At 43.3% G+C, this 12,500-nt stretch overlaps 1 protein-coding gene across 1 annotated transcript in view; it reads right to left on the bottom strand.

The window, feature by feature from the left end:
- The window catches only part of atf6 (activating transcription factor 6), a 138,566-nt gene that overhangs the window by 107,309 nt on the left and 18,757 nt on the right, over window positions 1–12,500 (bottom strand). The window contains exon 7 of the mRNA XM_063201012.1: window positions 11,750–11,946. Coding sequence (XP_063057082.1) covers window positions 11,750–11,946 — 197 coding nt within the window. The remainder of the gene's footprint in view (window positions 1–11,749; window positions 11,947–12,500) is intronic.

A 12,500-nucleotide genomic window follows, 5' to 3' on the forward strand; every position in this document is an offset into this window, starting at 1 on the left:
GTGTGTGTGTGTGTGTGTGTGTGTGTGTGTGTGTGTGTGTGTGTGACGCTCTCTTTCTATGCAAATGTGTTTCTCTCTGCCCTCCCCAAAAAACTCACAGACACAGACACACAGACACAGACACAGACACAGACACAGACACAGACACAGACACAGACACAGACACAGACACACACACACACACACACAAACACACACACACACACACACACACACACACAGACACAGACACAGACACAGACACACACACACACATTCACACACACCTCCCTCTCTCCCTTCCTTCCACACCTCCCTCTCTCCCTTCCTTCCTCTCAATCCTTCTTTCCCTCTGTCTTTGTGCCCCCCTTCGCCCCCCCTACCCCAGAGGTTTTTTACCCGGAGGAATGCCCACTATGTGAAGCACAAACACTCTTCTAGCGATTCCTGATGGAAAACTCTTGTCCTTAGCTAATCTCTTTTATCTCCTGACCCAGACCCTGACCAAGAAAAAAAAAGTTAAGGGGCCACCTACCGTCCTGTGTGGGAAAAAGCCTCATGTCATATCCACTGGACTAACAAATGGCATCCATTAAAGACATGCCTCTGCCGCTGCAGACGGGAAAGCAAACATCATACCAAACAACTAACTGTTGGCTGGTTATGTGTAACGGATACAGACCATGTGGAGACAGTAGCCAAAGCATACAAGTACAGTGCGGAACAGAGGAGGATAACCGTCCAGAGGAAGGATAACCTGGCATCAGACAGTGATAAAGTCCGACCATGTTTTTGCTGGGGATGCAGTGATCCATATTTTTTCACTTCCGATCCGATTCCGATACCCAAATTTGGATATTTACAGATAACGATACTACTCCAATCCCATACCAAAATCACATGTATGCATGTGTGTCAACATGTTGAGGTTAGCCCAAGTAGGCTGAATGGAAAGAAAAGGAAGTCAGAAGAACAGGAAATGATTGCTAGCTGTAACAATCCTGTCCTGAAAACAAGTATGCAACTACTGTAATCATTTCGAATGAACATTACACATGGCTCAAGGTCAGTATCTGCAATTTTGGGAAAACTTCGATCTCTGAATTATGTTCTCATTGGAACCCGATACCGATACAGGATCGGATCAGCCCCCTCCCTAGTTTTGGTCCTACCATGCTTCTGTTCCAGCCAGTTCACTAAAACAGCTGACTTTTACATGGTCACACACCTATCTTAAGATAGGTTGTTTGATGAGGTCAAAGCACACAAATACAAAACAAAGTGGATAACTAGGATTCAGAAAGTGAAAAGTCCTGCCACGTTTTTATTCCAGCCAGTTCACTAAACCAACTAACCATGGTCGCACCCGTCTTTTATATCGGTAGGTTGACAAAGTCAAAGCAGACAAATACAAAACAAATTTCATAACCAGGTTTCAGAAAGTGAAAAGTCTTGCCCGTTTTTATTCCCAGCCAGTTCACTAGACTAGACCAACTGACCAGGATAGGCACCTTTTCTTCGCCCAGGTAAAGGTTGATTAATGAGGTCTGCCTGTGATTAAAGCCCAGGCAGAAGGAATATGTGGCAGGCCTTTTACCATCCATTAAGTTTTGTCACCTATGCATGTTGTTGGAACAATGTTCAGCTAATATCATGGCTTTCAATTAATCAATTGGCTTAAAAAGTCGCTCATATGAAAGCTACATTCCTGCCATTATGTACAAAAATGACAGTACATGACAACAACATGGATACGCGACAAAGCTTACGGGAAGAACTGTACATTCTCAAGGCCTCGGTTGCCGTGTAAAATACACCAAACTTCTTTTTTTTATGTCAGTCATGTTTCTATGACCAAGCCATAGCAACAAAAACGGCAAAACATACCAACACAGTACATGTATATACACCTCAGATGGCATACCCAAAGAGAGAAGGCAGGGGCCGCCTTGAAACGATCCTAGCGTTGGCTCGCCCCTCAACAAAAACACTGTTTTTCATTGACCCTGAATTTCACCTGAATGCCCCCCTGCTCTGTTGGTGAAAGTCAAGCCCCCGACAGCTTTTCATGTTCACCCCACTGGCCCTTACTGGCTTGTCCTGTGCCCAAGTACTTGTTTTCCATCCTGGGCTTGAAGGAATAAAAAACTGGGTCGGGCATTTTCAGCAGACACTAGTTCACCAGGCATCCATAGAGACAGTCACCATTTCCCAATGTCAAGTGTTCTAGCCTTGGTAATGTGTGAAACGCCCAGTGATTGGATAGTCTTTGGTGAACTCGGCAGAGTATCCAATCACTTGGCGTTTCAAGCACTACCAATGCTAGACATTGGGAAATAGTGAATGACGCATATGGCGACATTAAAGTAATCTATTAATATGAGCTATGTTGACTGCAACAGCCAAAATGCTTCATCTACATCGTCACTGTCTTGGAGAGGCCTCTGTAGCAGTGGCATGAGGACTGATACCATTGAGGGGGAGGCCAGGCCAAAAAAAATCATGAACAGTCCACCGGGCAAAAGCCCTATATGCCATATGGCCTGACTGCCCCCCTTGCTCTGTCGATGAGAGTCAACCCCACGACAGCTTTCATGTTCACCCCTCTGGCTCTTACCGACTGCCCTGTGCCCAAGGACTTGTTTTCCATCCAACCTCTAGTGAGAAAGTCATTAATCAGGCAAGCAAAGGCCAGGGGCTGAAGGCAGGTCTGGACCGGGGGAGAAATAGAGCCTGGGCACTTTTGGCTTAAAGGGGCCCCTCATAATTAGCAGCGCAAAAATGACTCACCGGTGGGCCCCGCACCCCTGTGGGCCCCTATTTTCAGAAATGTAAAAAAATTAAAACAAAACTTTTTTTGTACATTTCTGTAAATAGGGGCACAAGAAGGTGCGGGGCCCCGCACCCCTGTGGGCCCCTATTTTCAGAAATGTAAAAAAATTAAAACAAAACTTTTTTTGTACATTTCTGTAAATAGGGGCCCACGAGGGTGCGGGGCCCACCGGGAAATGCCCGCTATGCCAGATGGCCAGTCCAGCCCTGAGCAAAGGCCAAGTGATGTGGGGCTGACAAGGGCAGGCAGTAATGGATGCCTGTGCCATAGGAATCAGGCAGAGCCCCTCCATGGGGCTGCCATGGGGACCCACCCCTGGCCCGCCCTGTGTTTTTCTGGGGGAGATCTGATACCAAACACAGTAAATCATGTTCTACGCAGTCAGGCTGTCAAGTGTGTGTGTGTGTGTGTGTGTGTGTGTGTGTGTGTGTGTGTGTGTGTGTGTGTGTGTGTGTGTGTGTGTGTGTGTGTGTGTGTGTGTGTGTGTGTGTGTGTGTGTGTGTGTGTGTGTGTGTGTGTGTGTGTGTGTGCGCGCTGTTCGCTGTGATCTGTTCCTTGTGTGGTCCAATTCAATAACATGAATTGCATGAGTCAGTGTGTATGATGGGGGCATTCGTTAGTTTTCCATGTCACGCTTGACAACACATGAAATAGCAACCGTTACTGACACTGAATCACCAACTCCCTTCCTATGGTAATCCACACTTTAAAATGCGCTGCTTCACAGACACCAAACACAGACACAGACACACACAAGACACACACACAGAGACACACAGAGAGACACACAGAGAGACACACAGAGAGACACACAGAGAGACACACAGAGAGACACACAGAGAGACACACAGAGAGACACACACAGACACACACACACACAAAAACGAACAGGCACACGTCCGCACACGTCCGCACACGCACACACACGCACACACACACACACCTAACTCCACCTTATCTTACTTAGAAGCATAGGACCACTCATTGAAATACAGGGTCACGCACAGAACAATACAAATGGAACGGTGTGTCATCCTTCTTTGCCCTTGCTCCTCTACATCTGACTTAGATATTTTACCAACAGCCTTCTTCAAATCCATCTTAAATCTAATATCATCAGATGTACTTCAGATCATCAACACCTCACTACAAACAGGCATATTCCCAGGCTGTCTGAAAGAAGCAGTTGTGAAACCCTTACTGAAAAAGAACAACCTGGATGCACTGGTATTAAACAACTATAGGCCCATATCCAATCTACCATTCATGGGTAAAATAATAGAGAAAATTGTTTTTAACCAATTAACTGCTTTTCTAATGTCTAATAGCTATTTTGATAAGTTTCAATCAGGTTTCCGTGCCTACCACAGCACTGAAACAGCTCTTATTAAAGTTATGAATGACATAAGATTGAATTCTGATGCTGGCAAATCATCCGTCTTGGTACTTCTTGATTTGAGTGCTGCTTTCGATACAGTTAATCATTCTATAGTACTACATAGACTGGAACACTGGGTTGGCTTTACGGGCATAGTGATCGACTGGTTAAAATCGTACTTACAACAAAGAAGTTTTTTTGTCGCCATTGGAAGACATACTTCATCACCAATGCCTCTGGATTGTGGGGTCCCCCAGGGCTCCATTCTGGGACCACTACTGTTCAATCTGTATATGTTGCCACTGGGACACATTATCGAGAATAACTCCATAAATTACCATAGCTATGCGGATGATACCCAGCTCCACTTATCTATGTCCCCAAATGACTATACCCCCCTTGAATCACTCTATCATTGCATGGACCAAATTAACAAATGGATGTCTCACAATTTCCTCCAGCTGAACACAGATAAAACTGAAGTAATTATATTTGGGAAAAGAGAGGAGAGACAAAAGATTGCTACTATCCTTGAAACGAAGGGACTGAAAGCAAGGGAAACAGTTAAAAATCTTGGGGTCCTCATTGACAGTGACCTAAACTTCAACAGTCACATGAAAGCTATTACTAAGTCTGCATTTTATCACATAAAAAACGTCTCTAAATTTAGGGGCCTGATGTCTAAACATGATCTGGAGAAGCTAATACATGCCTTTATTTCTAGTAAAGTTGATTACTGTAACAGTCTTTTTACTGGCCTCCCCAATAAAACCATTAAACAGCTTCAACTTGTACAAAACGCAGCTGCAAGGGTTCTTACAAAGACAAGGAAGTTCGACCACATTACTCCAATTTTAAGATCGCTGCATTGGCTCCCAGTAAGCTACAGAATTGATTTCAAGGCTATGCTACTTGTGTTTAAATCACTAAATGGAATGGGACCCACATATCTACTGGATATGTTTCAGCTGTATGCACCAACTAGGTCACTAAGGTCAACGGAGAAGAATTTGCTGGTGATTCCAAAAGTCAAAACAAAGTGTGGAGAGGCAGCCTTTAGCTTCTATGCTTCAAAGCTTTGGAACCAGCTTCCAGATGACATAAAAAATGCACCCACTATTGATAGCTTTAAATCTAGACTCAAGACAAAGCTGTTCTCAGATGCTTTCCCCTAGCTTAAATTACTTATTCTTATTATTTTTATTTTTTATTTAATTTGTTTTATTTTATTTTATTTTATTATTATTTTTACCTTATGTTTTATCTTAATGTTTTTAAATGCTTTTTGACTCTAATTCATTTCCTTCTTTCTTCCCTGTTTCCTTTCATTTACATTTGTTAACTTTGTGAAGCACATTGAGTTGCACCTGTGTATGAAATGCGCTATATAAATAAACTTGCCTTGCCTTGCCTTGCTCTCGCTCTCTCACCAAAGTGTACTTCTACAGTGTTCCTGGACATGTGTGTGTGTGTGTGTGTGTGTGTGTGTGTGTGTGTGTGTGTGTGTGTGTGTGTGTGTGTGTGTGTGTGTGTGTGTGTGTGTGTGTGTGTGTGTGTGTGTGTGTGTGTGTGTGTGTGTGCCTGTGAGAGTGTGAAAGAGAAGAGATGAATGAAGTGTGTGGGCCCCTGAGAGAGGAGTAGAGCCACGAGGCTGCCTCTGCTTTAACCATCTCCCTTCTACTCAGCGGGGAAGAGCATCAAGATAAACACACAAAGCACTAATTAACAACACACACACACACACACACACAGACTTGTAACACACACACATGCACACACAGGGATGCACTCGCATGCAGACACACCCACACACACACATACATACATACATACACACACAGACCACAGAGAAACACATGCACATAGTATGGACATACACACACAAACACACACACACACACACACACACACACACACACACACACGCACACACACACGCACTCACACACGCACACACACACGCACTCACACACGCACACACACACACACACACACACACAAACACACACACACTTGAGTCTGAGAGATGGCAGGACCAATGGGTACTGTATATAATTTGCCATGTTGAAAGGCGTCCCTTAAAGCAAATATTTATGCAGAGCGAGGCACTATGTCTCTATCCAGGCCAACAGTAAGTCAATGTCACCAAGAAGTCTGACTCTGAGAACTAACACAGAGCCATGCTCTTCTGGATCAACTGTGTGTATGAATTGGGAATTGGCTCTTTGTCTGTCAGTACTCTACAGGCAACGCAGCCACAAAGAGGAAACACAAAGACTGTGGCACATTGAGATACATTATGTAGAGAAACACAAAAAAGGGTAGCAAGGGGTTAATGCATATGCACACTCAAAAGCGTGCAACCTTGCACACACACACACGCACACACATGCACACGCACAGAAATACACACACTGACACATTTAATCTCTTTTCCAAGTGGTGTTTCTTTCTACGCACAAAACCGCTCACAAAAGACCAATTAGTCTGTTTTCCACGTCGAGACAAACAGTCCCCATGCCCATTGCCATGTTCCCAGCCCTAAAACACTACAGGCCACGGAGATCGCTCCAGTGCCAGGAGTTTGGTTACGACTACAATGCTTCCATGTTATTTTCCACAGTGTATGATTGTGTGGCTTGCTAGAAGGCCAGACTTTTACCAACCCCTCACGTCATAACTAGAGCACCTCGCTAGCAAGCATAGCGTCTAGAGGGTCTTATATACAAACCCCAACTCCGATGAAGTTGGGACGTTTGGTAAACAGTGAATAAAATCAAAATGCTATCATTTTCAAAACATTCAATCTATTCATTAGATGGAGAATAGTGAAAAGACAACGTATTAAGTGTTAAAACCGAGAAAAAATATTGTTTTGGGGGACATATGTACTCATTTCTAATTTGATAAATCCAACACGTCTCAAAAGAGTTGGGACGGGGACAATAAATGGCAGCAAATGTCGAGGAAGACTAAAAACAAAACAAAAGACAACACTTAACAGTTAAATACATTAACCGATGAGATGATTTTATATAAAAAACAGTGTTAATTCCTATCTTGGACATGATTTCACCAGCTTAAATGGTGGGTGTATTCCTTGTCATGTTTTGCAATGTTTTCCTTTCTGTAGTGCTTACAGTGTGACAGGTCTTGACCAAAAACCCACCATTTTATCACCTGCTGGTCCTTATGATGGAGCCAAACTGTTAAAACATAGTAGAGAATGCAATTTGACCTTACTATGTGGCAGTAATCGAAGATCTCCCTTCAAAATATAATGCATGAGTGGCTTTTCATGCTGTTTAAAACCCATTTATACCATTCAGCACTGTATTTAACTCTACAGATGAGTGAGAACATCTTAACCAATGCACTACTGCATCCGCATGCCATCATGGAGGCTGTCTTTTGAAGCTAGCACTAACACAAGTTGGATGGTCCATTTTCACTGTAGCACAGGATGTGCAATGCTCTATTATTGTCAAAAAGAATGGACTTCTACAACTTCTGCTGACTTCTGTAAGCAAAGGACAGTTTCCCATGTCTTCTGGGTCTATTTCAAGTGAGCTCAGGTGCTTAGGAGAATGTTAAACCCCTGTATCATTTTCATGCATTAAGCATTCTTAATATGGTCAATTGTCAATAGCTCTAGCACTCCAGGAATTAGAGTGAGACTACAGCCAATATATATTTCATGATGTCATGAACCTATACAATGATTTTATTAACAAAAATATGTCTTATATACACTCAATCATGGTAAATCAAAGGGAATTCAAAAATGTATGTAATAACTATGGTAATTATTCCCTTTGCATCTTTAATTCTGAGTGACTCAGCCTCTCTGTGATGATCTTATACCTGGACACCTATATTGTCCGTCAGTACAATTCATTTTGAAATGTTCTTCTTTGTTGTTTTATCTTATTTGGATGTTTACTAAATTTCACTGATCCCCGTCCCAACTCTTTTGAGACGTGTTGGATTTATCAAATTAGAAATGAGTACATATGTCCCCCAAAACAATATTTTTTCTCGGTTTTAACACTTAATATGTTGTCTTTTCACTATTCTCCATCTAATGAAGAGATTGAATGTTTTGAAAATGATAGCATTTTGATTTTATTCACTGTTTACCAAACGTCCCAACTTCATCGGAGTTGGGGTTAGTACTATAATAATACAGTATAATGATGTAAAATAACAAGCGTAATCAGAGATGGCAACATTCCCGCGCACCTGACTCATAGACACACATGATGTTTTTGGTGGGCAAACACAGACGGGATCATTGCAATACCTGGTCACTCAAGGCAACCGTTTGTTAGTAACAATATAACACTTAGTTATGGACAATGGACACGTCACTACTTGGAGTTGCTTTTCTCTTTGTTACTCCTCTGCCATGTCAATTAAGTAAATGCGTGCACGTATGATAATGAGGATAATGATGATGATCATTACATTACACTACACTTAGCTGACGCTTTTATGCAAAGCCATTTACAGTCATATACAGGGTATGAGTATGGAGCAGTATGGGGTTAAGTGCCTTGGTCAAGGATACTTCAGCCATGGAATGAGGTACAGTAGGGAGTGAAAGGGTGGGATTCGAACCTACAACCCTCTGATCTACAGCCTTATGTCTGTGTCCCTAATTAGGTTTGCACACTCCTTGGGATTTTTTTCTTCTTTAAGTTATTTCTTCTTCTTTTTATTCATTCATTCAATGGCAATGACGTTTCGACCTCTCTGTCTTCCTCAGATTCTGCAGGGATTGTGCCATGGCTGCCCCATTATTGTTGTTGTTATAATAACTATTAATATATATTATTGTTGTTGTTGTTGTTCTTGTTCTTATAATAACTATCATATTATTTAGACATTTGTAAATGTGTGGTTTGAATTGCATTGGGTAATGTGTGCTGCTGAAGCACATAAAGAAAGCATCTCTACTGTGCTATGCTATAACAAATCAGATAACAGGTTAGCATCATATAAACAGCATATCGAACTGTACCTAGTGCCTAGCTAAGCCTCTAGCGAGGTCATAGCTTTTTTTTCTCCCTCAGTGGGACTTGGTGCCGGTCTGGCTGCAAAACCTTTTGCATAAGCATGACATCAGCGAGTATAATGCTCATTTAAACGCTTATTATTATTGAGAATTATATTATGCTTGCCACACCCGGTGTGTTATTTTTGGCCTGACATAAGAAATAGGCCCTTGTGTCTACCCCAAGTCTAGAGTCAACGTTGTGCACTCAATGTCTCTCTCTCTCTCTCTCTCTCTCTCTCTCTCTCTCTCTCTCTCATGCATTCCCTCTCCATCTCTCCCCCTCTTTCCCTCTCTCTGACACTAATTCCCACTTAATTGGCGTTCAGTTGCACTCTCATACCCACTTTATTCTCTCCCCCATCTCTCTCTTTCTCTCTCTCTCTCTCTCTCTCTCTCTCTCTCTCTCTCTCTCTCTCCATCCACTCATGTCCTCTCTGTCCTCTCTCTCTCTCTCTCTCTCTCTCTCTCTCTCTCTCTCTCTCTCTCTCTCTCGCTCTCTCTCTCGCGCTCTCTAAAGCCACAGCCTATTCGGTTATACAGTCCAATAAAGCCCTTTATATGAAGCTACAAAACTGCACGCTTTTATACACACACACACAAGACCTGAATCAGCTGTTGGCTACACCGTTAGCTCCAATGGAAAACACACACACCCTCCAAATCTCTCTCGCTCTTTCATTTTCTCTCCATCACACAAAAATGACTAACTTTCTTTTTGCATTTACAAACTCACACACTTTCTCTATCGGTTTCACATTCATACTTCATCTTTTACACACACATACGCACAGCGCGCGCACACACACACACACACACAAACACACGCGCGCGCGCATGCACATACACGTGCACGCGCACACACACGCGCGCGCACACGCACACATGCACATGCACACGTACACGCACACGTACACACACAAGCAGAGTTGAATGTGTTCTGCAGGTTGTGTTGAGGATAAGGCCCAGAGTTGGGGTGATGGTGATGGTGGTGGCGGTGGGGTGGGGAGAGGGGGTGCCCCTGTGTGTCCGTGTGCCTGAGAGAAGGCCATAAAAGGCTGGGAGGAGACCTGGGAGCCCCCTTTTTAAACAGCCTTTACTGCTGCAAGGTGAGCCGGGAGAGACAGAGAGAGAGGGGGAGTGCGAGCGAGAAGTACCTATGCATTATTAACAGTGTTTCCCATACATTGAGGAAACTATGGCGGCCCGCCATAGTTTAAATTTGGCCGCCATAGTTTCCGAAAATGTAAACAAAAAAAAAAAAACAAAAAAAAAAAATTTTTTTTTTTTTTTTTAACTTTTTTTTTTACGATTTCCGTGTTTGTTAAAATCGATTTCAATTACGATTTCCTTCGCATTTTCCTCCTGGAGTAAATACATCCTATAGAGAAAACCACAAGTGCTTGAAAGAGAGAGGGATCAAAAGCCTTGTCAAGTTGTTGTAGTTAACTTGGGTTTGGGAGCAATAAAAAAAAAAACCTTCCGAGAAGGGACAGTTGGGATGAGTTTACTAACACTCCCCAGGCTTTGTTTTACAGTTGTAATGAGTTAGGTGACAGGCCTTCATTGACAAGGCAGAGGAGACATCGGGCTGCATATAGAAATGAATGTGTAATGAATGTGTAATATGTGTAATATGTTGTTCAGCCCTTTTAATGGGAGGAATTTTGAAAAACTGACCCTGTGACCAGCACCCCTCATGTAGAATGTGTACGCCTATGTGTGTGTGGGGGAAAGGCATAGCCTACCCTCTTAGACCCTTTTTGTTTATGCGTTAACAATTTCACAGCAATCTTAAATTCTTATCTCTGCTCCTATTTTGTTTTATTATTTTTTTCATTACATAGACCCCTGCATGTATTATGTAGCCTTATTTCTCAAAATATAAATGGCTGAAATGTAGGCGTAGGCCTATAGTTTCTCCATGCGCCAATGTCATACTGTACTCATTGTTTTGCCATTTTGCATTTACACTGCGTTAATACCCCCCCCCGACAAAAAAGGAGTTTTGAAATTCTTAAATTCTTAAATTCTTATCTCTGCTCCTATTTTGTTTTATTATTTTTTTCATTACATAGACCCCTGCATGTGTATTATGTAGCCTTATTTCTCAAAATATAAATGGCTGAAATGTAGGCGTAGGCCTATAGTTTCTCCATGCGCCAATGTCATACTGTACTCATTGTTTTGCCATTTTGCATTTACACTGCGTTAATACCCAACCCACCCCCCCCCCCCCCCCCCCCCCCGACAAAAAGGCCCGTGAACCCCCGACCCCCCCCCCCCCCCCCCCCCCCCCCCCCCCCCCCCCCCCCCCCCGCCCCGACAAAAAAAATCCCGGCTGCCCCCATAGTTTCCAAAATTTCTGTGGGAAACACTGATTATTAGGTAGATATGATTAGGATCCATAGGAACAAATGGATTATCTTCCATTCACTTCCATGTGTTCACAGCCATTTCATACAAGTAAGGATGAATGACATCATCAAGGTGGTAGACTTACGTCATCGTCTGAGCCCTGGTTGGAGCTGGGGGCAGGGGAGGGGCTCGGCATCGTCATGGAGACCAGAGGCGGGGCTACGGCGGCAGGTAAGCGTGGCTCCGGAGCTAGCGTTGGCATGGTAACCACTCTGGTCTGGATGGACGGCGCTGTATGGATCTGCAGCACCTGAGCGGGCTGGGGCAATATCACGGGACGACCTGAGAAGGGGAGAGAGAGAAAGAGAGAGAGAGAGAGAGAGAGAGGGAGAGAGAGGGAGAGAGAGACAGAGAATGAGAAAAAGAAAAAGAAAAAGAAAAAGAAAGAGACAGAAAAAAGGGGGTGACACAAGGGGGAAATCCCATTATATACTGACGATTTTATGTGAATCATAGAAAAACAACTCCAATGCAAAATAGAAAGTTTGGAGTCTGACAACTTTAGTAAAGTATAATCCTGCAGTGACTTGCAGAAAGCCATTTCTGGAGGGCACTGACAAGTCTGACATCATTCATTTCCTGGCAGTGGGCATGCTGAAAATAGTGGTTACATGACACACAAACACTCAGGAGAAAAGCCACAGACAGCCCAGTCTTACCAGCATTTCAGCAGTGATGGACCGAGCCACACTGTGTGTGTGTGTGTGTGTGTGTGTGTGTGTGTGTGTGTGTGTGTGTGTGTGTGTGTGTGTGTGTGTGTGTGTGTGTGTGTGTGTGTGTGTGTTATTGTTTGAGAAGGTGCCAATGACGTGTAAAATACACAGGACTGAGGTTAA

The sequence above is a fragment of the Engraulis encrasicolus genome, chromosome 6 (genome assembly GCF_034702125.1).
Source record: "Engraulis encrasicolus isolate BLACKSEA-1 chromosome 6, IST_EnEncr_1.0, whole genome shotgun sequence".
Taxonomy (NCBI): domain Eukaryota; kingdom Metazoa; phylum Chordata; class Actinopteri; order Clupeiformes; family Engraulidae; genus Engraulis; species Engraulis encrasicolus.